Source organism: Cucurbitaria berberidis (assembly GCF_010015615.1).
Source record: "Cucurbitaria berberidis CBS 394.84 unplaced genomic scaffold K460scaffold_5, whole genome shotgun sequence".
In the NCBI taxonomy this organism is placed as follows: domain Eukaryota; kingdom Fungi; phylum Ascomycota; class Dothideomycetes; order Pleosporales; family Cucurbitariaceae; genus Cucurbitaria; species Cucurbitaria berberidis.
This window is the reverse complement of record NW_024468939.1, coordinates 2,476,169-2,501,936: the sequence shown is the minus strand read 5'-3', so window position 1 is coordinate 2,501,936 and position 25,768 is coordinate 2,476,169. Positions and strand designations below refer to the sequence as shown.

Here is a 25,768-nt window from a genome sequence, read left to right as displayed (position 1 = left end):
TGCGCGTGCTTCGTGGTCCCACGGACAAACCTGTCTTGCACGTCTCCTCTCGCGGGTTTCCAATCATGGAAATGCTGTACGAGCTGGAAGGAAATAGGACATGTTGCGAGAAGCATAGCGTAAGGAGAGCGCATAAGATGATCAGCCGGCGCATAGAGGGTTTGACGAAAGCGATGGGGTTGCTAGAGACAGAGGCAAAGCGAATCGACTACCACCGTCTTCCCGCCACAGCCCGGACAACAATGGCGCTATTCGACCTCGCGATAGACACAGCGGCTCTGAAAATTGTCTCCAAAAGGTCTGGGTACTCAGTTTGCGTCTTGGAAAATGAAGACCCAAAGCCGCGAGATCAAGAGATACTCAAGGAGCTGTTAGAAACAGAAGACATTAACCTATTACTTGAGCCTTACTTTGGATTCATAGCCGGGAAAGACATCTCAGCTACTGGAATTGACCAGTCTAGATTTCACTGGTTCCTGGATGTGCGAAGTACCCCACGACACCCTCTCTTTATCCACTCCAATCTCACATGGGGGACCACGAAAATCTGGTTGTCGCGTATGAAAAAGGTCATCATACTTGAATTTATAGTCTTTCTGATGAACAGGGTCGCTAGGTGGTACTCGAGTCGATCCGCAATTGAGTGAGGTAGCGACCTGGCCAAGAATCACGGAAGCATCAACCACTCCATTCGTTCCATACAGTCAGTAATCCAGAAGCTTCTTCTCCACGCACTAGAACTCAAATCATTAGCCATACTTTAACACCATCGCTTGGTGTCGCCTATAGATAAAATCTTTACGGACGATTGGTTAGGACACAGCCGCAAGTATGGGGCTGCCACGAAAAAGTAGAATCGGTAAGAAGTTTCTATCCTATATTAGTAATAAACGTTGAACCGTACCTAGGTATATTAGTAGTCACTAACCCTGATTTGGTACGTTTATATGGCGCAAGTATCATCAGAGGTCTTTGCTCACGTTCCTCATGGATCTGGAACGTGAAGTAGCTCGCATATCCGGATGCGATGTGAATTGCTGGCCGTAAGAGGAGCGAAAAAGAGAAGGGCAAACCCTTTCCTCAGGCCCACATGCCCTTTTGCTGACTAGGATGGCCATGCATGTTCTTTCCGACACTAAACGCCTGGGAATGATGGCAGGCACTATTGAAGGGGGCGTAGGCCATTCTTGAGACAAACACGGTAAATTCACTAAGCGCAGTGTGCAAACCAGGGGTGGTAAGTCTTCCTGAAAAGAAAATATCACAGTCTTTGACTGATGGCTGTTAATCTCGCAGCACTCTCTGCAAAATTACCTAAATCTCATTAGCTTCAACGACATGATAGCAGTGCTACAACGTTGAGTGTCACAACTAACCCCGGTCCATGGAAAGTCAAGCTGATAATTTCAGTCACCGTCTATCACGAACCACCTCGAATACCTGCTCTTGTCCATTAGGCGGCGTATGGTAGATCTACAGCCTCCTCAAATTGCCTCGCAGCCGCAGGGAGCTATCTTCACGACCCCAGTGTCTCTGTCATATCTCGAAGCCGAAGACCAGATATGTCCCATCTGCCACGAACCCTACATAGAACCTTGCCAGTCCCCTCGCGCTCAAGATCCAGACCGGGAGTGGCCAGTGCGCGTGGATATGGTTGCCGAGTGGTTTGGGCTGAAACGATGCTGCGGGCACATAATAGGACGGCGATGTCTTGAAAATCACCTCCGGGCTCGCGGGGCGTGGAGGAACAAATGCCCTGTCTGTCGCGATATCTGGCTTAGCAATTCCATGACGGCGGCCGCACCTGCGAATGACGAACCACAAGCGAGCACACAACACGGATCTGAAGTTTCTAGTCCGCTTCAGCGTAGCTCATCGGTCCCATTTCAAGCGACAACACAACAAGATGTTATAGGGCCTCGGATAAGTGATTGGAACAGAGTGACACGACGTCGGCCGCGCGCGCCACTCTATGTACAACCCTTACCACCGACTGGCTTCATGCAACAGCTCTTGGGGGCGCTAGAGGTCGAATATGGGAGTGATGAGGTTAAAGGCACGTTAGATGAGGTGGAACAAAGATTGGAAGCGCTGTACGGTGATGTGCAAGAATGAAGATTGTGTGTGGCCTCAGACTTTCTGCGTCATGCGGAGCTACAACTATGTTGAAGTCGCACAGGAGGATAGCAAGTAGCCACGTCTGTTCCAGGGAGGCTAACGTCGTCGATTAGCAATCTACGAGATGCCTCAGGGAGACGTACTCATCGACAGCTTCATTCTAGATCCCCGGACATTTCTCATCCATTCCAACTTTTGTGCTTAGTGCTTCGCTCTCTTCATGACGCTCTCTTCATTGGGATCATCGGGATCAGGCGGTGCTCCAGCACCCTTCGACCTCAAGGCAAGGCCCTCTCGGAGCAGGTGTTTCTCCCCCAGTCTTACGGAAACTGCCATACGATGTCTTTTAGACAAGTCCCCCTGTTGCAGCAGCGCTTCATCTTCCTCCAGTGTTGTGGGGTACTGACCGAACTTAGCTTTTAGCGCAGTAGTAATGATAGTATCATAGACTTCATCGCGCTTTCGTTTGTCGGGAATAAACCCGGGTCTTAGTTTCTTGATCTCCTTCAGGACAGCTGTCATTTGATCCTCAAGCACTGGCGAGATTTCCAGAAGTTCAGCAGGATAGGTAAGGCGCCCCTCTGATGAAGGTTCCCCGGAGTCACGTTCGATGAGGAAGTAGTCTTCTAACACATCTTCATCGAATTTGGCTTCCTAAAGTTGTGTTATGAAACGTCTTCATGTGCGAATCATTGAGGAGTAACTTACTATTTCGTCCATTTCGTTGTCTGCCAGTCCGAGGTGACTACATAGTGACGATCGAACAAGGCTCCAGGCGATTTCGGCGACATCGTAGCAGCGGTGCTCAGGTGTAACATATCCATAGCGTCTGAGTAGCTCGGAAGAGGGCAAAGGGCCATAATAATTCAGGATCTCTGATCCGGATACAATATTCGAGCGCAGCGAGTTGACTTCAAGGTTCTCTCCATGGTTGACGTGGGCCTACATCAGGATTAATATCAGCGAAAAGAATGAGTATGTAGAAAAAAGCAACATACATTGAAGTCTGCATTGGCGTTCAGAATGTCTGCCATGGGTACCATTCCCAGCATCACCTGGTCCTCTCTGTCCTCGACCCAGCCCTCCTCCTCATCTTCGGACTGTTCAGGCTCGTCAGTAAGGTCGAATGCGTATGCCATAATAGTGCTACCCATGCGATGCGCTAGCCTAAGCAATTCGTCTTCAGGAAGGTGCCGAGCGCCTCTAGCGTAGAACATAGAAGGATTTTGTAGGATCAAGGGGAGGATGCGTAAGCGAATCATGTCATCGCTCTCTTGTTTTCCAATCTTTTCTGGCGTCAGGCAAGTACCCTCAAGCTCTCTTAATTCAGATTCTGTCCAGAAGATTGGCGTGTCAAACGTTTCCGGCAGCACGTCTAGGTATGGTTTCCAGCGAGATGCCTGGCCTTGAAGAAACTCATACATCATGACTAGGATCAATGAACTCCACGGGTCTAAGGGCTCGTCGTACTCGTCAGCCTCGTCCCTGGACCTATCGAAAGGCCTGGGCAGCAGCCTGGGCAGCGCCGAGGTTTGTACATTGATAATGGCATCTCTAGGTATTATGAAAAGAGTGGTCTCTTCTGGGATGTCTTTTATGGCAACTGAAGATGTTAGTGTCACCCAAAACCTCTAGTTCAGCTCGATGGTCACTCACTAATGCCTCTGCCGGCGTCTCGAGATCTCAGATCCTTAATTTCGATTAGGTCATCCCGGAATTCGCCACCGACGGATTTGAACCAAGCCAAGAAGCGATCTGTGGCAGCCTGGAAGTCGTCCATTCCGAAATCTTATCGAGAAGTTCGTTTGCACCTTGCAATCCTGATGTCACATTCGCTGGCAGGTGCAAAAAGAGGAGCTCTTATCTTATCAGCACGTGATCAAACTAGCGTGTTTCGCTTATCCTCTTAGCGCAGAGCTGACCGACGGCTTCAATGCGCGCCTTTACCATTAGATCCAAGGGGAACACGTACCAGAGCAGTCGATGCTACGCGATCAAAGCAATTTCCAGGTATTAATAAGCTGTTGGTCCCTGCCCTTCATGGACCAGCTCATCACTCTAAATGTAAGGCGTGCTTAAACGCATCGTCAAAACAGCAGCTGCGTATTCGAAATGATATAGCAGGATTGGATAGAAACAAACAAGTTGCTAAAATTTCGTCTACTTCATTCCCGCAGTCCGTATATCAAATCCACCGATACCCATACAACACCTCACTAATTCTTTCCAAAGCCCTGGCAACAGCCTCCAACTCTCCTCTAACCTGCTCATCATGTACATCCACCCTTGAAAGTCCATCTCTCGCGATCTCAACGTCATTTAGTACCGTTCTTCGTCCGCCATTTGGCGCAGGGAACCACTCCACTCTACACAGTGGGCATGTGTGGCTCCAGGGATTCCCTCTACGGATGTGCGATTCTATACAGCTTCGGCCAAAGACGTGCTCACAAGCGCCGCGGTTCCGGATCTGGACTGCATATTCAGGGAGGCCGGCACCGAGGTCAGGGTGCACGTAGCCTGTTGGTGGATTTGCGTAGGGGGTGTAGCAAATAGGACATCTCAGGTCCTCGGGAGAGCTGCGAGGTAGGGACGTCAGCGGTAGAGGAACAGTGTGCATGCTCAAGAAGTGGGAGATTTGAAAACCTGGGATTTGGTTTGGCATGCCTAGGTAACTACAGGATAGGTAAGCTAGGGGTTCAGAAAGAGGGGTGTTGTTGAGGTCCCGCGAAATTGATCGTGAGCTATTGTCCAGCACAAGATCAACTTCATGTGCATACGATGGTTGACAGTGCCCTTCAACATGACTGCACTGTGACAGCGCGACTTCGCATCACACTCCGCTATGTGAAGTTCTACTTCGACATTTATGACTGCTAGGTGATCCGCTCGAATACACGGTAAGATTGCGTGAAATCTGAAGACAAGATTAGATGATCATGGAAGAGATTCCATATTGAACGATATAGCGCCCTGAAGCACTCGCAGCAATGACAATGGTTGAATTTGATGGTGTTCACTTCACAACTGCTGGTAGGCACGTGGCTCTCACCTATCCTTCGCACCTGCCCCAGTGTCCACGCAGGCTGCCACGTTGGCTTCACCACCAAGATGAATAACTCCGACACGTCTTCACACAGGTCTCAACCCATCCACATCGCTACATCCAACATGTCATTCAATAACCGTACACCCTCCATGACCAACATGTCGCTAGCCAACCCAGAACTCCCACGAATCACCGTCACAGACTGCATTCGCGAAGAACCAATGCCCCTCGTGGTTTGGCTCAATTCCTGCCTCACACGCGTCTCGGCCTCCGATCTTTCTGAGCCAGACAGACGATGCGCAATTTGCCAGCGGACCATGTGCGATTTCTACCCTCTACTCAAGATGGCGTACGAGCAGGCGCAGAAACGACCAGTACATCCAGCACAAGCCGCAGCCGCAGCCCCTGCCCAAGTCACCAGCAAGTCACTACCTACTGCCGACCCACGAGCACGAAACAAGTCGGCGCACCCTCGCAACCCACCAGGCACACACGAAGAGCCACCATTTGGCGCAAAGCCAGAGCACACATGCGACGCTGGCTTCCGCTCCGAGTGTGAGTTCCCCATCAAGGTATGGACCACCGGCTGCGAACATTTCGTCGGCCACTCGTGCCTGGAATGGTGGATCATCCGCGGTCGGACGAAGTGTCCGTCATGTCGGACCGTATGGTTTAAGAGGGCGAAGAACAGGCGGCAGACGTTGAAGGAGGCCTTTAGCTGGTGGACAAAATCGTGCTTGCTAGGCAAGGATGAAGTAGTGGTAGACATCGCAGCATACAAGGGTACGATTGGTGGGTCTCTACCTCGGTGTTGGATGCAGACTGCCCAGACTGGAACGAATGGTGATGCCGTTGGAGGAGCTAAAGCAGATGCGTGAGGAGCGTGGGATGGTAGGACGGACGAGAAGTGAAAGGATGTGAGAGATATGCAGCGAAACGTCTTGGATGAGAGCGTCCATTCTAGAAGCCACGGATACTCATATAGGCATCACACACTACCTAGCCGGGTTATGCAATCGTCTTTTCCTGCTCTTGTATCTCTCCTGTCTTTTCCTCTGATATAACAATTGCTACGTCGGTAATGTTGCCTCCATTGAACCCATCGATATCATAAGGGCAACAGCTTACAGCACACACCAACTCCTCTAGTGCCTCAAACTCTACAAAATCGCCCGGCTTACTACTCCCCATCGCCTTGAGACTATAATTCGGCGTATTTTGAAAGCAATTAAACGGCTCCGACACCTCCAGTATATCCCTCATACCGTATTCTTTCATCACCTCGAAAACATTCTGCGCACAACTCCTATGCCCATGCATGCCTTTTTTCTCGTAGAGCGCGGGAAAACAGGCCATAAATGTCATGTCGTGCACTTTGACTGTGTCAGCGGTGATGCGGAGGAGGGCGCGGTCGGCGTTGGAGTAGAGGGCTTCGCCGATCGTAGGGGTCACCCCGCGGAGGTGGTAGCGTGTGTATGCCGTTGACATCTTTTCGAAGGTGGGAAGAGGTTTGGCTTCGGGTCTGGAGTTGGAGGCTCGTGGAGTCGATACCCAGGCCATGAAGTCGACGACCTGTTCGCCGTGCAGGTCGACGATGCGGAACCGTGTGCCCCTCTTCACCGCGAAGGCGTAACCGTGGCCGGCGGGCACAATGTGTTTCGTCAATATGCTGTTCGCGCGGAAGCTCTCTGGAGTTGGTATCGCCTTCCTCTCATGATTGACAGCGCTTGCCGGAGCTTCTTCATGCTGTTGAGAAGACGGGATGCGGACGCGCATGTTGGGCGAGGTTCTTCGCTCTGGGGAGCAATTGACGGAGGTGTGGATAGAGCATGGTGTCGCGGGATGCGGGGAAAGACGACTTGGGACTGTTGATTGCGGAATTGCAATAGCTGGGATATAGCTGGGCAGATGCCGTTGTGGTGCAGGCGTTGTTGCTGGTCAAGAGCGCGGTATCGTTCCGCCGCGACCGACTTCAGACATTGGCCAACAGCAGTATGCAGCCACAATCGAATTCAGCTACACGCCCCGGCTTGATATGTGTTGCTTTCAGCTGCACGACCCCGCTTGATATGCGGGTGCTTTCAGCTGGCCACGACGCTCTTCCTCGCCGTAGGGATGACACTACAAGGCATTCTTCTACACCGTCCACGTCGCTACTCGCTGCCGAACCCAGAAACTACTTGATCAGGACCTACTTCCCAGCTGTTGCTTCGATTAAGGACAAACCAGGATGAAGAAGGCGTTTCAGAGGCTTAAAGCCAAGTTTAAGCAACCAGAGGGGCCACAGAGCTCAGCCTCCCAGCCAACATACAATGTACAAGGTACCACATTCGATGAGAGAAGGCAAGCGGGGCATGCGGTATCTGGGTCGGTTTCGCATGGGTTGTTCGTCTTGCATCCGCCTCCGGAGCTGCCCTGCGACACTGGATCACTTTCTGTCGAGTAAACTCCAAGTCAACATCCTGATGATGAGCCTTCAAGCTAATTTTCTCGGAGCATCGTTGCCGTCCATGGACTCAATGGACATGCTCGCCGTACGTGGAAAGACGAAGTTGAAGGCTTGCTCTGGCTGGAAGACTTTCTTCCCACAGTCATGCCGCATGCGCAAATAATGACATTCGGTTATGACTCGAGCTTGCTTCTTAGCCACTCCGAAGGTACCATCGAGGACTTTGCCAGAGACTTGCTCAACAGGCTCTGGATGATGAGGCAGTCGCCAGAGGTAAGACTCGAGGCAGCTCGAGAGCATCCAAGTGCTAATATAGATGACAAAGACAAAAAATAGGCCGCTCATCTTTGTTGCCCATAGTCTTGGCGGCATTGTCGTCAAAAAGGTAAACTTATTCTCTGCTATTTGCATATTGCAGGCTCTCATATTCATAGGCACTTATCTTGGCACATGAGAACAACCTCCAGTACGGAAACATCTTGTCATCGACTATCGGCATAGTCTTCATGGGCACGCCCCACGACGGTTCTAATATTGTCAATTGGACTTCTTTTCTCCGAAATGCTGTCCAAATCATGTCTGGTACCCAACTTGTGAGGACGGATCTCATCAAAGAACTGAGCAGGCACTCCCCAACTCTCCTCAATATCTCAAAGTCATTCCTGCCGCGGTCTGCCGACTTGACAATCATGTCCTTCATTGAGACGCGCTCTGAACCTCCGTTGACAGTTTTGGTAAGACTAACTTGAGCCTCTTTTCTCAATTGATCGCTCCAAGTCTCATTCTCTATAGGTAGTTCCGCCTGAATCTGCCCGGCTAGGGTTGCCGCAGGAGATGGTCTTCCCGGTCAACACCCATCACCGAAATATCTGTCGTTATCCTTCAGCAAAAGATCAGGTATATGTCCTCGTCGAAAGTTGCATCAAGTCCATTGCTTCTGGCGAAAGCAAGGTCAACCCTGTGGGTAAGTTCTTCAAGCCATACGTATTAGCAAATTCTAGATACTCACATCACGTTACATCTAGAAACAGCAACTCATTTAGCCAAAGAGGCTTCTGAAGCATTTGGAGGGTTACCTGAGGATAAACGAACTCCTGGTGCCGCAGAAAGAAGCCATCCAATTGTGGGAATCCTCAAACTATTGCTTTGTCGTGGTAGTAACTCATTATCGAATAGGTCAAAGTAGTTCCAACCAGTTCTCCAGCGAGTTCCAGGACCACTTCGACCTTGGTTTCAGGGAGAGTCTCATCACTGCTCAAGGCTACAGTGCCTGGGTTCTCTAGTAAAAGTCCTACTGACCGAGGAAGCAAGGCTTCAATCACTCTGGCTAATGCGGATAGTGAGCATGACATGGTTAGACTACGAATCAGCGGATTGAAACCCAGGATTTCTGCAGTGGAGCGAGGCTGGACCCAATGTACAAGGGTATTTCGAGTCCCTAGCGACACTCCATTGCGCGAGCTACAAGGCCTCTTAAGAGAAGAGGCGCCAGGTAAGCCCCATCAGAGAAACTCAATGGTAACAATTTACTAATGTCTAACTTGACGAAGACCTTACCATCCCAAGATTATTCAAGTTTCCATGCCGCAAGTCCTCAATTTCTGAGGAGTGGGTGGACTGCTTTACCTCCAACGTAGAGGTAACTAGTGGTAGACCGTGTTTTAAAGAATCGCTTGGCTACAAGATCAATCAGCACCAAACGGTAGCGGCCTTCTTCAGCAGAATATTCCCAACACCGGTCGAGGCCACAATTCGCAGGTACCCCGGATGGATGCAAGACAATACTGGGTTAAGTCATTCCGTGACTGTCGGTTGTGAAAAATCTTCCAGTCTGCAGATATCGTTCATGCGGACAGTGTGCGTGCGGGGAAACGCGAAAGAAGTCAGTCCGCCTCTTGGGCTAGGCACGTTCCCCTTGTTCAACACTCAGGCACACAGAAACGAGCTTCCACCCGAGGTCACCTCGCAAGGAGGTCTATTTCTTCCGATGTACGAAAGAGAGGCCATGTATATCTCCTTCGACTGCCCTGACACTACTAAGTTTGCCGTGCGGCCATACCTCGGAGGCGTGAATGGGATTTCCGGAGAAAATCTGTTCTATACGACTCCAAAGGATAGACTCCAATCTATCGAATCACCCTCGGCGCTGCGGGAACAAGATTACATTGTCATCCCGGAGCAAGACCGGCTTGATGGTGTAGCGGTCCGACCTGGCGTCGTCAAACAATTCGTCGCAATGAGGAGAACCCATGAGGCAAAGGAAGACGCAAAATCTACGACGCTGTTGAAAAGCCTAACAGAATCTGGCAAGCAAGCTCTAGACTCCATGGAAGGCACTCAAGAAGATGCAGGCACCATCGAATGGCAAATGACCGGAAAAGATGATTTCGGGGGGATCCAGTTACAGATCATACCACAGTTCAAAATTGAACGTATGTTTGCTGGCAATATAAGAGATGCATGCCCTCAGACGCATGGCGGTAATCTGAGGTCATATGGCCCAGTTTCCGATATGGCGGTCACGTACGATGTTTTAAGAACACCAGAGGAGATGGGTCTTAGGCCGGGAGAGTTCATTCACCTCAGAAATCTGGATCTGGAGTGTGAAAAGAAACGCGACAAGGTAGTGGCCGATTTGGAGAGCGAGGCCCCGAAACATTCCGACATTGTCGAGCTGGAGGCGTTTCGCAACCCTTCACGGGTGAACATCTTGACCGTGAGGGGAGAGGGGTCGGATAGAGATCCTGTTATTTTCAAGGTGAGTTTTATTGCATATCAATGCGCAACGGTACTCTACTTGCTAATACGGCCGTGGCAGATTGACGCCGATGATAGATTTGAAGATTTACAGACAGCTGCGCGAGAAATCTTCAACATGCCGGATTCTGAACTTCATATCCCAGGACTTGTTGCCAACAACCCGAGCCTTCATGTTAGAGTGAAGAGCTGGGAACAGTTCGGTTTTCTTACTGAATCAGTGGATACAAGCGATGGGTTCAGGCAGGGGAGAACGTACAGCCACTTGGACTCCGTGACTTCAGAGTCTCCAGGCGTGAACCAATTCGAGCTCATTCTTGTGGGTTTCCCTTTCAATTGAATTGCTACCGGCTCTCTTATCCGAGGAGCGGGATAGGTGCCTCCAGCGATATCTTTTCCTAGAGTTGGCTAACAAGGGATCAGGCACCCAGCAGCGCCAAACTCCTCTGCCACGTTGACTTTCTAAACGGGGCGAAAGTCTCCTTCTTGACGGTAAAGGCGCCATTGATAGTCGAGCTGCCGATATCAAGTACCATTGCCGATCTCAGGCGAGTAGTCGAGGATGTGACAGGCTTTTCCACGAATGGTATGAGGTTTACCTATTCTTCTAGCCCCTGTTTAGACCCAGAGAAACCCATATTTGGACCCGGAACGCCCAATACCCTCGATTTGATGCCTGCCATCGCCCTAGATGACAGTATCACTATAACACTGAAAACACTAACTGGCAGAACTATTCCTCTGTGGGTCCAGCCGGGTGACACAGTTGATAGTGGTAAGAATCTGGTCCAGACGCTCGAGGGAATACCACCGGATCAGCAAAGATGGATTTTCAGTGGTAAGCAGATGGAGGATGGTGAGTGCTAGCAGAGTTACCTTAAGCCTCTGGTGCTAATTTAGGGAAGGGCGTACTTTGATGGATTACAAAGTTGGAGATGTGAGCGAATCTCATCTAATAAACCCCAAGCTATCTTCCACTTACATATACAGGGTGATACACTTCATCTCGTCCTCCGCCTGCGCGGTGGAGGATTTCCGACAACGAAGGTGAGGTTGGATGGCATCATTGTCTTCGATGGTCAGGTAAAGGACGTCGAGACGTTGAAGCAACGAATCCTCGATACTCTAGGCATCCCACCACACCGACAAGACTACGGGGAGCCAGACGGTAAGTCTCCTCTTCTAGTACCGTCACAGCGGCTCTTCTCTAGTAACTAGCTAAGCCTCAATCCTTCTCTAGACTTCATCCTTCAAGGTAGCGACCACACCTTTGAACTTCGTATCGCTGCCCCTGAGCGCGTGACCCTCGGCATTGGTGCAGGAGGGAACATTATCCAAGATCTTCGCGCAGATACGTCGAATCCGCGCATGTGGGACGTCTCCAATTCCAGGATTCTCTACGTCCACCTCATAAACCTCCGTGATTTTGAGAACATCACAGGCATCCCACCACCGAAGACGCCGGTTTCCAGGAAGGTTTACGCGGATCTAGGACTGCAGTATGAGGGGAATTGGGGAAGCGAAGATATGAAGGGCGAGGGGACCAGCTACACCAAAGCTTTTGACCAACTTGTGAGTCTGGAGGACGACGGTGATGCACTGGGTAAAAGACGAAACCGGCAGTCGGACGACAGTACACTCTATGATACAAAGAGAGTTCCTAAGTATCCCCTCGTGCTACTCGAGGCTGATCAGACGCTGCCGTGGTTTGAAGGGTTTGATCGCAAATCGGGTGACGCACAGCTCCAATAACCCATAGCCAAGTATGGTGGAAAGATGAATAAGCATGAGGTAGCTGGATAGGGAAATAGCTTCGCTCAAGATTATACCTTTAGTATGTAGGCGTTGAGATTCTTTCCAACGGTGTTAGTACCTATCCTATCGTGATGTTTCAAAAAATCAGCGTATTATGCTTAGGTGTCCAAGAACAGAGGAAGGGCCAAGGTCAGATAGTGCATTACGCTATGTCTATGATTGGCTGTTGACAATGCTCGAAATCTCTATGCCACCCTTTTCCTACTCCAGACTGTTAAACACAATCCTATTCTCGTCTTAGACCTCCAAATGGAGCTCTACAACCCCTCTTCCGCCAGAACATGCCTCTTCACAACCTCCTCCCGTATTCTTTAACCTCGTCCAATTCACTTCTCCTCGCTAGCGGTTTAGACGACAATTGTGCCATTGTTACCCGTGATCAGCTCAACCTCACTGGGGATGAGAGTGCCATTCTCAACAGCCGCCGCGTGGTGGCGAGCAAGCTGACCGTAAACAGGCATGTACTTGTCAAAGTACGGCAGAATCTCCTTGGCACCAGGGGTAGCGCGCCAATCCCGCATAAGATCGCAGACGATGGAGAAGAGCGAAACGAGCTGGACGCCAGCCTGCTGCATGCGCGAGTTGGCCGTGTCGCGGACGAGCTCGGTGTACGTGCCGGAGCCCTCAACATTAGCAAAGACGGAGTAGCCTTCGGAGCGAAGAGCCAAGGCGAGGAAGGCGGTGCAGACGTCGGTGGTGATGCCGGCGACAATGATTTGCTTCTTGCCGGTCGCTTTGATGGCAGCTCGGAACTCGGCGTTGTCCCAGGCGCTGGAGGTATGTCAGTTCCCTGTTCATCCATGATCTGGGCCCGAAAGAGGGTAGCGTGTGGACTTACTTGACCTCGCCCTGGCGGCGGATGAGAGGAGCGGTAGGGTACAGCTCAAGAAGCTCCTTGGGCAACGGACCGTTGGGGCCAGTGTCGGCAGAGGTAGTCAGGACGACTGGGAGGTTGAAGAGCTTGCCGAGCTCGGCATGGGCCATGATGTTGTTATAGTAAAGAGTCGGGTCCCAGTCGCGGGCAACTTGGAACAGACCAACTTGTAGATCGAGAATGAGGAGCAGCTGGAAGAGTGGTTAGTCATGCAACCCGGATCGATGGACTGGAGTCTGGCGGTAGCATACAGCATCATTCTTGTCAAGACGCTCCCAAGGAACAGCTAAAGCATGTTAGGGACAGAAGTATCGTAGTGGTGGGGAGTCCTACCGTCGCCACGAACGGCATTGTAGAGGCCAAAGGCCAGAAGAGCAATGCTGGAACCAAACTTCATCTTGCAGGCTGATATGAAGAGAGCTGTAGATCTTCAAGGTTGTCGAGGCAGATCGTTGCTTGCGTGATGGTTGTATTGGGGCAGCATGAAGCTCTCTTTATACTTCGCCAGGGACCCATCTTCATCCAGCTCTTTCCCATATCCAAGTCCAAGTTTAATGTTCGGTCGGCTGCAAGGTTGCTGCGCCAAGGCTATCCCGCCTCTAGCCCACTAGGACGTTGTTATACAACGTTGTTCTCGACCGTTCTTGAGTCGAGGTGCAGTAGAGATTGCATTGCCGATCTTCGTAACGCCCAAATAGGCTCTACCGCGACATACTCTGATATGAAGGTCATGACTAACGTTAGCCACCGCAGCTCTAAGCGTGTGGTTTTGGAATTGGTCGTCTGTTCTGCGGGCGTAGTTTATCCGCCTCGCATTTCGGAATTACGCCGCTATCAACAGGCGTGGTGTTGCATGCTCTTCGGAGGTCCGATCAAGCATCGTATCTCCCAATGCGGTTCTTAATAATCGACTCTTACTATAAAATATGGAACTTTGCAACGACACATGGAAATAGTTACCTCCCCATGCACTGCTTCGCTTGAGACTGTTCGCATGCAGGGATTCCAGCCTTGGATGCAAGTCAGCAAATGCTGTTATTCATCAGCATTTAGTCAGCCCAATCAAGTTCGACTGACCGAGGTAGTCGTATGAAGCGACTATGCAGTACCCCGAGACGTGTTAGTCAGGGCTTAAAAATGCAGTCCGCATGCCGACACCGTTCTCGCGACGTTGTCTGGGAGGCGAATGCAAGTCGCACTAGTGCTTCTTCGGGTCTTTGATAGAAGTAGTCTAAAAACCGCTACCAGCAGGCGACTCGTGGGCAGGTGGAGATCATAGAGGCTTGAGATGAGGCCGAGCTCACGAGTAGGTTCTTCGGCAAGAAGGGTTGGAAAACGGGAGTGACGCCGGAGGTTTCCTCGTTGGAACAATGTTAGTTGAGCGCCGGAGAAATTTGCCGTCAACGACATAAGAAGACATGCACCTGCACGGCGTCTGGTGTTTGATACGTTGAGATGGGAGGTACGACCCGTCGCGGTGGGAATCGGTCCGAAAACCTCCCGCGTGGCCATGAGTAAGCAAGACATGCGCTGACAGTAACACGCACAGAACATTGAATTAATTCTTGAATTACGATTACTCTGTTTTAGCACACTACTTTATAGCTTTCCAGCACTTGCCCATTAGCCGGTATGTCCCAGTGCGTACACTACCGCGCAGCAAGGCCGTTACCAGCCAAGAAATCTTGGATGGCCTGGTACCCAGCTGTGGCATTGTAGTGGAAGTTCAAGCCATGTCCAGCACCTGGCTGAACATAAGCTTCGAAGGCGGATGCCGACGGGAAGGCCGCCTTCACACCAGTAAGAAAGGAGGGTGCGGTAACGTTTGGAACTGATGCGTAGCAATTTCCGCCGCAGAAAGGAACATCATGTTCGCCAGTGATGACAAAAACTGGGCCTTTAAAAGGGCTTGTTTTGGGCGCGCTTCCGATGGTGAGGAGCTCTCCAGCCGTAACTGGCTGCTTGGTTTGTTCACTTGCAACAGCGAGGCCGATATCGTAGTTTCCCGGGAACAAAAAGGCATACTGCAGAGAGGTAAGGTCGGACGAGGCAAAATAACCAGATGGGTAGTTCAAAGGAGCAACGGTCTTGTTGTAGCCGGCGATCAAATCGAGGACCTCAGTCGATGCCACAATGTTCCACACCTCCTGAGAGGTAAGGTCGGCCCCAGCATCCTCGAGGAATCTCTGAAGACGTGGTACAACGTCTTGTGTAACACCATACTGCGCCGCCAAACCACGTAGGCCCTCGCTGGAGGCATTGCCGAGGCGCAGGGGCTGGTTTAGACGAGCGCTGTGCAGGTTCCAACCAGCGACAACGTAGGACAAGAACTGTGTGGCAGCAGAGAATCCGGTGAGGATGACGCCATCTGTGTTATTAGGGTACAGGGCTGAGAGCCATAACGATTGCACGGAGCCGAAAGAGTGGCCAACATGGATAACTTTCTTATAGGAATGGTCGATCTGGCTGATGCCACCATTGCGCAGTTTGGTTGTAACGGCGTTGAGAGCTTCAACTTCGGCCTGAGCCTGGATCTCGTTGAACGGATCGCCGTGAGATGAGTTGCCAATACCGAGGCGGTCAATGGCAAGCGTACTATAACCGTTCTCCAAGGCATTGTTAACGTAGCTGTAGTTGTAATTGTTGTAGTCCAAATCCCAATATCTAGAAGTTGTTAGCAAATCAGCGGACCTTAATCATGGGTGTAACGCACGTCTTGTCAAACCCAATGCCGTGGGTCAAGAGCTGAATAGTACTACTGCTGCCATTGTCGGGGTGACAATACTGGGCCGATATCTTGTAGCTGCCTTGCAAATTCTGATAGCCTTGGAGAAGAGTTGCAGTGTAATTCTTCTGGTATTCGTTGAATCGAGTCGCAAATGCTCCGACATCCAAGTTACTTTCTACTGGAACCTGCTGAAATTGTCCTTGCCGTGATGATATGTCGACAGGAATGAGGAAATTAGAGCATTGCCTGGCCGCGACGAAGCCGGCCAGGAGGAGAGGAGAGATAGCATTGATGGGTGCCATGTCGGTTACTGAGAGATATTGATAAATTCAACAAAAAGCAATGAGCAGCCAAAGGGTTTTACATGACATTCTGGAGTCAAGTCAGTCTGTCGTCGGTGGCGTACTTGGTTATGTACTATGATAAGTAAGATTTAGTAAACAAAGTATGCAGCTAGCTGCAATGTCACGCTGCGGACCATTTGAATTTGAAATAGTTGAATGCTTTGCGGCTCGGCACGCAGCCTTGTGGACCGGCAACTTCCATAGAGCTGTCGGGCAGCCATGTCCACAGAAATGACGTTGTGCAACCGATCGCCATTTCCCGGATACTTCCGTCGAGTATTCTTATTGGTTGTGTAGGTTCATATGGCAAACTCCGGATTCAGTATTTGAACTCGGAAGCTCAAAAGCCGAGACGATAGCATTGGAAAACGCTAAATCTCCGACTGCAAGCACGCGCTTGAGTCCGGGGAGAGGAGAACATTGTGGCATCATAAGGCTCTTACGGTATGAGGGCATGCAGCTAGGGCCGACGTTTATCTAGGTACTTCCTAGTGAAAATTAGCTCAGCCTCTGGGCAGAACTAACTTTCATTGAACGACGCAGGAACAGCGCGATGTACCATTCTAATAAAATGCGTCCATAGGATGGGACTCGGATAAGCACGATGGAGAGTGCCTGAAGTAACCTTGCTGGCTCAGCTGGTCTTTGCAGGGGTTTTGGCGCCGCGTCATCCACGTGCAATTGGTTATTTGGACATGCGGCAGCTCCTTGCAGCTAAGATTATCGTTGACTGTCTTTGAAGCAACGTTCATGGTGGAGTCTCGGCAGTCTTGCGGAGCCCAATGCTGCAGATGAGATGCATGGTCGGAACAGAGTCGGCAGCGGAAACGACGCTGCGCTGTGACTGGGCACAACAGGTAAACAACAACGCATCCGGATGTCGCCCGACAACAACGCGACCGATGTTTCGAAGTGAGGGTCGACGGTTGGAATGGTTCCTCAGCCCATAATGCTCCCATGGTGTTGATGACGATTCTGACCGGCGCCAGCGATATGGAAGAAGTCTAGGCTTCGGGGCGGGGACAGCCACACAACGTCATGGTTCGCTTCGGAAGAGGTGACCGCGGGGAGATGACGCCGCTGAAGGCTACTACGTTTATCAGCATAGGAGACGGTCGATCTTGGTCGCGATCGTTATTAAAGACGGGTGAAGTGCTGACTCAGTAGTGACAGGAAATGGAGAAGATGGGACGAAGTGAGAAGAAGCGATGAAGGGCCGTCGCCAATCGGAACACGGCCATGACAAATCACCGAAGGACGCAACCCCCAGCGCTCGTTTTTCTATTCAGGCATGAAGCTCCTACCATGAGACGCAATCTTATGTTCTAGGATGATCTCGTCGCACTTCGCAGCAAAGTCATAGTTGTAGCCACGACATCATTGACTCTTCGTCTTCTTCAACATGTAATCTCCGCCCCGGACCGCTTTGTAGATGCCGTAAAACCCACTTAGTAAGGAGTTGCCCTTGACGATCCTCTTCAATAACCCCTTCAAGCCTGTGCCAAAGTCCTCCTTTCTCCCCCTGTCCTTGACTTTGTCCCAAATCGTTGGGAGTGAGCTCGCCTTGAACTTTTTGCGCAACTCCTCGTACTTCTGCTTGTCGTAGACCTGCCACCACTCATCCTCCGTATAGAAAACACGCGAATACAACCACTTCAATCCGCCCAACTCGCGCATCTTAGCTTCAATCTCTCGATTTGCACGAACATGTTCGGTTTCAGATGATGGGTACGGCCCCCAAATGCCAACGCTAATATACTCACCGTCGTACACACCTGCGTCTTGTCTTCCGCCTACAGCATCTTCAAAAGGTTTCGGATGACCCATTGAGGATCTCCCATCTCTTCTCAGTGGACACAGCCACAACGGATACGTTCCGAACGTTTGGTCAACGTACTCGACGAACGGGCCGGCATTGCCTGCCGGAAAGGCAATGTCATGAATGATGTACCGATCCGTGTACCCTGATGCGTGGAGCGCGTGATACATGATCCTCGCATGCATGAAGTAGTCGAGTAAGACGCGTGTCAACCAAACAAACGGGACCATGAAGTGCTTGTAAGCATACATGCCCATCCAGAACGAACCGCGGTCAAACCGAAAAAGATAGTCTTCTATCGGCACGAGCTCCTTCGTGATGATGCCTTTGCGGGCGAGTGACTTTGCGTGGATCCAGAACCACTCATTCCAAGGCCTGGAGAAGCGCTGAACCGGGAGGCCAGGTAGGGGGGAGGCATCAACAAGTTGACCTGTCACGACGACTCCAAGACCCTTGGAGAAGAGGATGCCGTCAACGTAGTCGTTTTGCTGGCTCGTCGTGTGGTATTGCAATTTGCCCATTGCGTTTTCAATGGAGAAGGTAGGATGATACGTAACCTCAACCAACTGCTTCAAGGGAATCAGCCGCATTTCGACCATGGTGAGTACGCCAAGTGTCCCGAAGCTTCCTCTCAGGCCCTCGAAGAGCTCTTCATTATCGCTCTGAGATGCAGTAACAAGCGTCCCATCAGCAAGAACTACTTCAGCGCTGAGCACTGTTCGATCAAAGAAGCCATGCTTGAAACTACTGCTCTCGCCAGCGGTGCCCACAAAGCCTCCTCCTACAGTGATTCCTGGAAACTCCATGACCACGGGTGGAAGAAGGCCGGCTTTCATAGTCTCGCGAACCAAAGCATCCATGGGGACATTTGGCTCCACTAGTGCAGTCCTCTTTTCTGCATCGATAGAGAGAACGTGATTGAGGGAGCTAACGTCCACGATGGCGTCTCGGTCGAAGTTGGCATGACGAGTGCTGTTAGTGCTGCCATGGTAAATGCGAAATGGGGTTTTGGTGGCGTAGTAGTGTTGAATGCGAGAGCGTACTTTGCCCACCGTGGCTTTGTGGGCATCCATGGCTGACGAGGGTAATCTGAGAAAATTGGGGTATCCAAGATCTCATTGATTGATCTTGAAGTTTGCGCAGTCTCGCCTGGTGGTGCTCGATGACTGGCGATGAGGCTGAACTCTTCGCGCTAGTGGGCCGTTGTTACCCCACGAGAAGAGCTGTAAACCTCACTCTGAGCTCTCTGATCGACAGCCCGTTTCGAAGGCGTGCTACTATCAACCTCGTCTCCTCTTTCTTGATTACTGTCTGATAGTTCGCAGCTTGGAATTTGCGATGGGCAACACCTAGAACAGACATCAATCAATCGGTGTACGTCAGCGCCCTTGGCGAGTGGAGCCTGTGCCGGGCTTCCGGCAACCACGGGAAGGCACCATTCGAACGAACATGACACGGAACGATATGCTCGCAGATGAATTAGGTGCTGTAGCAATCATTCAAGTCGCACAAGCTGTCAACACGACAGAACGAGCTGGGGTTGTAGAGTACCGAGCTCCTAGCGACATGCAGAACGCGATGCCCCACGCCAACAGAGGCAATGCCTTCCCATCCGAACTGCGCGTCCTCGTCAGATTTGGGCCGTAAGCATGGGCGATGCTCGGAACGGAGAAGGCTCAGCCCTGCGCGCTTATGTTGGATATGAACGACACTGCGGCAACATGTGTTTTCACCCTCACTCCGATCTACAGCATCGCTAGCCTTGATAACATCGATATTCATCCAATATGGAGACACACAAGTCGACAGTAGCTTCGCTCGCATCCAAAGTCGCACAATTCAGTCTTTCGAAAACTCCATTCCGCATCTACCATGGCTCTACGCTATCCACGCGCCAGTCGTCTCGTCAACGCGATCAAATTATCGACGTCAGCTCGCTCAACCATGTATTGCAGTTCAACAAGGCCAGCAAAACGGTCCTGGTGGAACCAAATGTCCCAATGGACAAGCTCGTAGAGGCTACGCTGGCTCAAGGGCTATTACCAAAGGTTGTCATGGAGTTGCCCAATATCACAGTCGGCGGTGGGTAAGTGCTATTGCCAACCATCGCATCCACACAGACCTCATGTGATTTGCGAGCGCCAACATACCCACGGTTTGTTGAAGACTTCATGCTAATTTATATTCGTCAGTTTCTCTGGCACAAGTGGGGAAAGTAGCTCCTACAAATTCGGCCTCTTTGATCGGAGCATCAAGGGCATCGAGATCATCCTAGGCAATGGCGAGGTGATTTGGGCATCGGCTGATCAGCACCGAGATTTGTTCTTCACGGCTGCCGGGAGCTGCGGGAGCCTGGGTGTCATCACCCTCCTAGAGATGGAGCTTATCGACGCAAAGCGCTACGTTGAGCTGCAGTACATCCCCGTCAGCAGCGTACAGGAGGCTACCAAGCAACTTCGACACTACGAGAGCCAGCCTGGAGTAGATTACATGGATGGCATTCTGTATTCAATGTCCAGCGGCGTGATCATGATCGGCCGCCTCAGTGATGATGCGATACCCGGGCGGACACAGAGGTTTGACGGGGCAGCCGATCCCTGGTTCTACATGCATGCTGAGGATGTGTTGAAGAAGAGTAGGGACGAGAAGACGGATTACAGGGAAACGATACCAGTCCAGTCCTATCTGTTCCGCTACGACAGAGGGGTTTTCTGGTCTGGCTTACGCGCCTTCAAGTATTTTATTACGCCCTTCAACCGCATCACGCGCTTCTTGCTCGATCCCTTCATGTACTCCCGTACTATGGTGCACGCCCTTCACCGCTCAGGCCTCGCATCACGAACGATCATTCAGGACTATGGCGTGCCATACGACAAAGCGGAAGACTTCGCCAGGTGGACCGATGGGAGAACGAGTATCTGGCCACTTTGGCTTTGCCCTGTGAAGTCAGCACCGCGCGACGAACGCAGCTTCTCCCAAGGCAACAACGTCAAAGACGACATGCTCCTGGATTTTGGGATATGGGACATGGGCCCTGAAGATGCTCACGCGTTTATCAAGCTGAACCGAGACTTTGAGGCCAAGGTGACAGAACTGGGTGGTATGAAGTGTCTGTACGCACATGCGTACTATACTGAGCAAGAATTCTGGGAGATTTACAACGAGAAAAAGTACAAGGAGCTGAGGAACAGGTACCACGCCCAGAGCTTACCAAGTGTGTACGATAAAGTCAAGGTGGACCTACAGGGTGTTGCTGGAGGAAAGGCCATGGCGAAGAAAAGGGAGACATGGAGCGAATGGGCTTACGAGCGGTTCTGGCGAACGTGGCCGCTGGGAGGGCTGTATGGAGTAGCCAGCGCTACGAAGGGGTTGTTGATCGAGAGCGACTTTTTGCTCAAGAAGTAGCCGCAAGCCTTTTGAATGTTTCCAGGCCACCTTTCACAGAACCAACGATAGCTCAACTGGGGCGTAGGCACTTTGGAAACCCCTCCAGGCCACCCTTTCACTGCAAAATAGCCCCCTTTGAAGCCTCTACTCTATTCCCCTGACAGGGTGAGCGCAAATGGACAATGGCATGGCCCGAGCTCCACGCGTCGAGAAAGAAACACCACCATGACGTCGCATCAACAATGCCCTGCCATAGCCGCGCTATTCTGCTATTGTGACCCCATCGCATTCACCCTGCCTGTATATTATTTTGTTTCATTCTAAAAGTCATCCTTGCGTGAAAGCGCGTTCATAGTGACCAGTCGCGTCGACGTCACCCGCGGAGCCGGCCTGCAAATTAGTCTCGACGCCATTGGCTATGATGCACGGCGGCAGGATTGACGTAGCATAAAACACAAAACTACCCACCAACCCAACCTCCCCAATTCCCATACCACCGCCAGGCGCCAGGCACCAGTCACCGCCCTCTTGAATATAACCAAGCTTGCCCCATACCCTATCTCAACCGCCCACCGCTTGTTGAAGCTGAGCCTACCACGGGCCATTTGACGACTTTGCTTCTGCACGCACCCTTTTGGATAGGTACGAGGTCCAACTCCAAGCACTTCGTCCATTACGAGAACTTTTGGAAAGCTAACCTGGACCACAGCACACGGCACATCGAACCAGCCGCTTCAACCATGGCCCGTCTCAGTGGCCTTCCCTCTGAACACCATCACGAGGGCCCCGGTGACGCACCACGACGCAAACGCGGCCGACCCAAGAACCAGGCGCCGTCCGAAAACATGACGTCCACTGGCAAGCGGACTGCCTCGCCGACCGCAGAGCTGTCGCACACGAAGCGCACGAAGCGTGTGCAGGTCGACGACGAGGAGGACCAGATCGCAGAAGAAATTCAGCAGTCCTTCGCCCGCTCGCAGCAAGGCGACACGATCCACGTACAAACGCAGAGCAGCAGCACCACGACCCGCCGCCCTACTCGTCGCCACTCCGAGCCTCCCGTCACCGCTGATAATGATGATGATGATGACGAGGATGAACTCGCACCACCAGCGTCAACAGAGCCCCCAGCAGGCTTGACCCCTCATCTCGACCGCATTGGCGCCTCTCGTAGTCGCTTCACCAACACGCGCCGTGCTCGCATGTCGATGCCCGCCCAGTTGCACATCGAGCGTGTCGACGAGGAAGACGAAGACGGTACCCAGATCCAATACGCACCACTCACTGCCGTTCTCGATAACCGCACGCGTCGCCGTCTCCGACGAAGCCACCTGAGCCAGGAGGTCAACGACTTCGAAGACAACCAGAAGCAGGACAAGAAGATGCTGCTGGAGCTGCGTCGCCAGCTTCGCGCACAGGACGAGAAGATTCAAGATTTAGAGTACCGCCTCGAGGCTCGCCGGCTTGGAGCCATTGATATCACCGACGAGAATGCCGAGGAGCTAGAGAACCAGCTCGCGCAAGCCCGTGATGAGATCGACGAGCTGCGTGCGTCTTCGCTATACAATGGGGATGTTGGCGATGCTGACGATGCCGTCGACATGTATGAAGACGAAGAAGATGACCTGCTGCTGGTGAACCCGGAGGAGCTTCACATGTCGCAAGACTTGGAACTCGAGCACACGCCCAACGGCAAGTATGCCGCCCGTGTGCTAGAGTTGTCCAGCCAAGTCACCTTTAAATCCCTGCCGGGCATCGCGCAACTCAGCCACGACACCTTAGTAGATGACGAAGAAAAAGTTGTGCCGGACAAGATCCACGACCAGGCCGTTGAGCGCTATGAGCGAGAATTGCAGAACTACGTCAACATGCTTGCCAAATCGCAAGGTGCTCTCCGTGTCATGACACTCGAGCTACAGAACCTCCACGTCATCGATGCTGGCGCTCCAACTGATGAGATTCTGCTCCAGTTGCGACACGGCTTTGAGACTCTTCGCGCCGATATTGAGAAGTTTTTCCCAGACACCACCATTGGCCTCACGAACCAGGAGCTTCTTCGCAAGGTCCCTGATCTATTCAGTGGCATCTTCTTTGAGCTGCGCGGGAAGCTCACTCAGCTTAACACCTCCCAGAAGACTGAGGTGCGGTTACGGCGTCAGTACGAGGGTGTCCTGGACCTTCTCGGTGAGTCTGACGAACGGGTGCAACGGCTACAAAAGGAGGTCTACAGCTTGGACAAGAGCAACGAGGATAAGCAGCGGACGATTCTTGACCTCGAGGAGCACGTCGCTACGTTGACGACATTGACCAGGGACCAGGAGGCTGAGCTCACAAACAACGACGTCCAGATTCATGGTCTCCAGGACGAGAACGAAGACAAGGAGACCGCTCTGGAGCGTCTTGGTACTGCTCTCGACAAGTTACGCGAGGAGCTCGACACGGCCAACGCGACTATCGCTGACTTGGAGCAAAACCATCTTGACACGATTACTCGTATGGAGCAAGAGCATGCCGAAGCTGTCCAGGATCTCCAACGTGAACTTGGTGTGGAGACGAAGGGCCGCGATGACGCCGAGGCTGATGCTCTGCAAAAGGGACAATATATCGAAGAGCTAGAAGGCCGTATCACCCGCATGGAGTCTGACGTTGATGACATCACTACCGAGATGACAACACTTCGCGAGCGGCTTACAACACAGACAGAGGCTCGTGAAGATGCCGAAGGTCAGCGCGACCAGCAGGTTGAGATTGTGTACCAGCATGCCAACACAATCGAGAACCTGAACGAGACTGTCATTGCGCTCAAGGAGCAAATCGCCGAGTTCCGAGAGAATCTTACAGCTGAACGCTCTCAGCGCGAGAAGACTGAGGCGGATCTCGATGAGGCCAACGAGAAGATCGAAGATCTCAACGTGCGTCTTCATGATACAGGTCTCCAGGCGAACGAGCTTCGGTCCAAGCTATTCCAAGTTCAACAGGAGAAAGAGAATACGATTGCTGAGCTTCAAGATGACGCCCAAGAGCGCGAGGATGACTTGAACGAACAACTCACAGCCGAGACGGTGGTCCGCGAGACCGCTGAGGCAACCATCGCCACGTTGAGTCAGCAGATCGCAAACCTCCAGGAGAGCCTTGCTGCAGTTGAGAACAACCTCGTCGTCATGACGGTGGCTCGAGAGGAACTCGAGCAAGATCGTGATACCCAAGTTGCAGCTCTTGCCGCTCAACTCGCAGACCTGAAAGTCAAGTATACTGCGCTGGAGAACTCCACCAACTCCACGATCACCTCCCTCCAGGCCAACATCACCGATCTAAACAACCAAGTTCAGCGTCAACAAGCCGAGATTAAGCGTCTTGTCGAGGAAGTTGCTGAGAAGGATCGCGTCTACCTGGAGGATACGACATCACTCAAGGAGAAGATCGAAGGCCTCGAGGTCAATCTCGAAGCCCAGGAGGCCGAGAATGAGGGCTATCGGAGGGAGAATACTTCGCTCTCCAAGCGCGTTGAGGCTGAAGCGAACGAGCTCCTTAATATTGTGGGTTCGCATACAGAGCAGATCACTTCGCTCCAGTCTGTTATCTCAACGCAAGAGGCCACGATTAAGAACCTGCAATCTGCATCTGCTCAGCGCACTGCCGAGTTCGAGGAGACTATTGACGAACGCGCCCGCGAAATCACAGAGCTCCAGCTCATGGGCGATGCCCGCGCCGAAACCATTGCCCTTCTTGAGGCCCAGATTGCCACTCTCAAAGACCGCTTCGAAGCTACAGAGCAAGATACGCGCGTCACCATCGACGCGCTCTTGCTCTCACAGCGCCAACTTCAAGACCAGAACGAGAAGCTCGCCAACGCCCTCAAAGCACGCAATGCCGAGGCTCTGAAGATCGTGCAAGAGATGAAGCTCAAGCGCGTGGAGGTCAAGACGCAGGGTGTCGATCTTCATCGTGTTGCTACGGGAAAAGTCGCAAAGACGAGCGAGAAGGTCAAGATTGGAAAGAAGGGAAAGAAGAAGGTTGCGAAGCGCCAGTGGGATTCTGGCTTTGGCGTTGACGAGAACATCGAGGATGGCGACGAGGTGAATGGCGAGGATCCAATTGCCGCGTAGAAAGCTTCGCGGTTGGAGAGGGTATTCTTGATGGATGCGAAATTTTGCTTCCTGGTTTTTACATACACATTCACGCTGTTTTGGGACAGCTTTACATTTGGACATGGGGGGACTGTCGGGCATCCTTTTTTTGGCAACAGATTGAGCCCTTGGGAACTGACACGATATTGCACGACTGGCGACATGTTCCATCACGACTTGACGACGGTTCAATGGCTTCATCTATAGCATGTAGTTGTTTGGTATCCTTTTCGGCCTGGGTATTGCATAGCGCGGTGTTTTCTTTGGACGGAACGGGGTAAAAATAGGATAGCTGAATAGTATG

General features: G+C 51.8%; 11 protein-coding genes across 11 annotated transcripts; 5 read left to right on the top strand and 6 right to left on the bottom strand.

Moving 5' to 3' along the window:
- Positions 1-971: 971 nt before the first annotated feature.
- Positions 972-2,201, top strand: K460DRAFT_370261 (uncharacterized protein). The gene has a single exon (XM_040934123.1). The coding sequence runs from the start codon at positions 1,465-1,467 to the stop codon at positions 2,113-2,115; it is 651 nt and encodes a 216-aa protein (XP_040784841.1). The 5' UTR covers positions 972-1,464; the 3' UTR covers positions 2,116-2,201.
- Positions 2,202-2,319: 118 nt separating this feature from the next.
- K460DRAFT_380167 (SET domain-containing protein RMS1) lies at positions 2,320-3,898 on the bottom strand (the record flags this gene model as incomplete). Its single annotated transcript, XM_040935239.1, has 4 exons — positions 2,320-2,772; positions 2,827-3,060; positions 3,117-3,721; positions 3,775-3,898. 4 exons carry the CDS (start codon positions 3,896-3,898, stop codon positions 2,320-2,322), a joined length of 1,416 nt encoding a protein of 471 aa, XP_040784840.1.
- Positions 3,899-4,085: 187 nt separating this feature from the next.
- On the bottom strand, positions 4,086-4,821 carry K460DRAFT_370259 (uncharacterized protein). Its single transcript, XM_040934122.1, has 2 exons — positions 4,351-4,821; positions 4,086-4,294 (listed from the first exon to the last, which is right to left on the bottom strand). The coding sequence occupies exons 1-2, from the start codon at positions 4,733-4,735 to the stop codon at positions 4,284-4,286; spliced, it is 396 nt and encodes a 131-aa protein (XP_040784839.1). The 5' UTR covers positions 4,736-4,821; the 3' UTR covers positions 4,086-4,283.
- A 465-nt stretch (positions 4,822-5,286) lies between these two features.
- K460DRAFT_409691 (uncharacterized protein) lies at positions 5,287-6,042 on the top strand (the record flags this gene model as incomplete). The annotated part of the gene is made up of 1 exon (XM_040937280.1): positions 5,287-6,042. The coding sequence occupies one exon, from the start codon at positions 5,287-5,289 to the stop codon at positions 6,040-6,042; it is 756 nt and encodes a 251-aa protein (XP_040784838.1).
- Positions 6,043-6,172: 130 nt separating this feature from the next.
- Positions 6,173-7,072, bottom strand: K460DRAFT_388974 (uncharacterized protein; the record flags this gene model as incomplete). Its single annotated transcript, XM_040935719.1, has 2 exons — positions 6,935-7,072; positions 6,173-6,852 (listed from the first exon to the last, which is right to left on the bottom strand). Exons 1-2 carry the CDS (start codon positions 6,993-6,995, stop codon positions 6,173-6,175), a joined length of 741 nt encoding a protein of 246 aa, XP_040784837.1. The 5' UTR covers positions 6,996-7,072.
- A 322-nt stretch (positions 7,073-7,394) lies between these two features.
- On the top strand, positions 7,395-12,301 carry K460DRAFT_345969 (uncharacterized protein; the record flags this gene model as incomplete). The annotated part of the gene is made up of 13 exons (XM_040931290.1): positions 7,395-7,606; positions 7,661-7,886; positions 7,939-7,998; positions 8,048-8,347; positions 8,406-8,577; positions 8,639-8,736; positions 8,790-9,105; positions 9,164-10,371; positions 10,432-10,689; positions 10,794-11,226; positions 11,276-11,307; positions 11,361-11,538; positions 11,611-12,301. The coding sequence occupies 13 exons, from the start codon at positions 7,395-7,397 to the stop codon at positions 12,120-12,122; spliced, it is 4,005 nt and encodes a 1,334-aa protein (XP_040784836.1). The 3' UTR covers positions 12,123-12,301.
- A 231-nt stretch (positions 12,302-12,532) lies between these two features.
- Positions 12,533-13,456, bottom strand: K460DRAFT_358905 (Isochorismatase hydrolase; the record flags this gene model as incomplete). Its single annotated transcript, XM_040932145.1, has 4 exons — positions 12,533-12,956; positions 13,024-13,250; positions 13,311-13,345; positions 13,393-13,456. The coding sequence occupies 4 exons, from the start codon at positions 13,454-13,456 to the stop codon at positions 12,533-12,535; spliced, it is 750 nt and encodes a 249-aa protein (XP_040784835.1).
- Positions 13,457-14,708: 1,252 nt separating this feature from the next.
- On the bottom strand, positions 14,709-16,089 carry K460DRAFT_358904 (alpha/beta-hydrolase; the record flags this gene model as incomplete). The annotated part of the gene is made up of 2 exons (XM_040932144.1): positions 14,709-15,723; positions 15,773-16,089. 2 exons carry the CDS (start codon positions 16,087-16,089, stop codon positions 14,709-14,711), a joined length of 1,332 nt encoding a protein of 443 aa, XP_040784834.1.
- Positions 16,090-17,334: 1,245 nt separating this feature from the next.
- K460DRAFT_370254 (FAD binding domain-containing protein) lies at positions 17,335-19,394 on the bottom strand. Its single transcript, XM_040934121.1, has one exon. It carries the CDS (start codon positions 19,021-19,023, stop codon positions 17,509-17,511), a length of 1,515 nt encoding a protein of 504 aa, XP_040784833.1. The 5' UTR covers positions 19,024-19,394; the 3' UTR covers positions 17,335-17,508.
- Positions 19,395-19,674: 280 nt separating this feature from the next.
- K460DRAFT_370253 (FAD-binding domain-containing protein) lies at positions 19,675-21,490 on the top strand. Its single transcript, XM_040934120.1, has 2 exons — positions 19,675-20,036; positions 20,143-21,490. The coding sequence occupies exons 1-2, from the start codon at positions 19,738-19,740 to the stop codon at positions 21,353-21,355; spliced, it is 1,512 nt and encodes a 503-aa protein (XP_040784832.1). The 5' UTR covers positions 19,675-19,737; the 3' UTR covers positions 21,356-21,490.
- Positions 21,491-21,818: 328 nt separating this feature from the next.
- On the top strand, positions 21,819-25,622 carry K460DRAFT_181541 (uncharacterized protein). Its single transcript, XM_040927055.1, has 2 exons — positions 21,819-21,979; positions 22,047-25,622. The coding sequence occupies exon 2, from the start codon at positions 22,078-22,080 to the stop codon at positions 25,441-25,443; it is 3,366 nt and encodes a 1,121-aa protein (XP_040784831.1). The 5' UTR covers positions 21,819-21,979; positions 22,047-22,077; the 3' UTR covers positions 25,444-25,622.
- Positions 25,623-25,768: the final 146 nt, after the last annotated feature.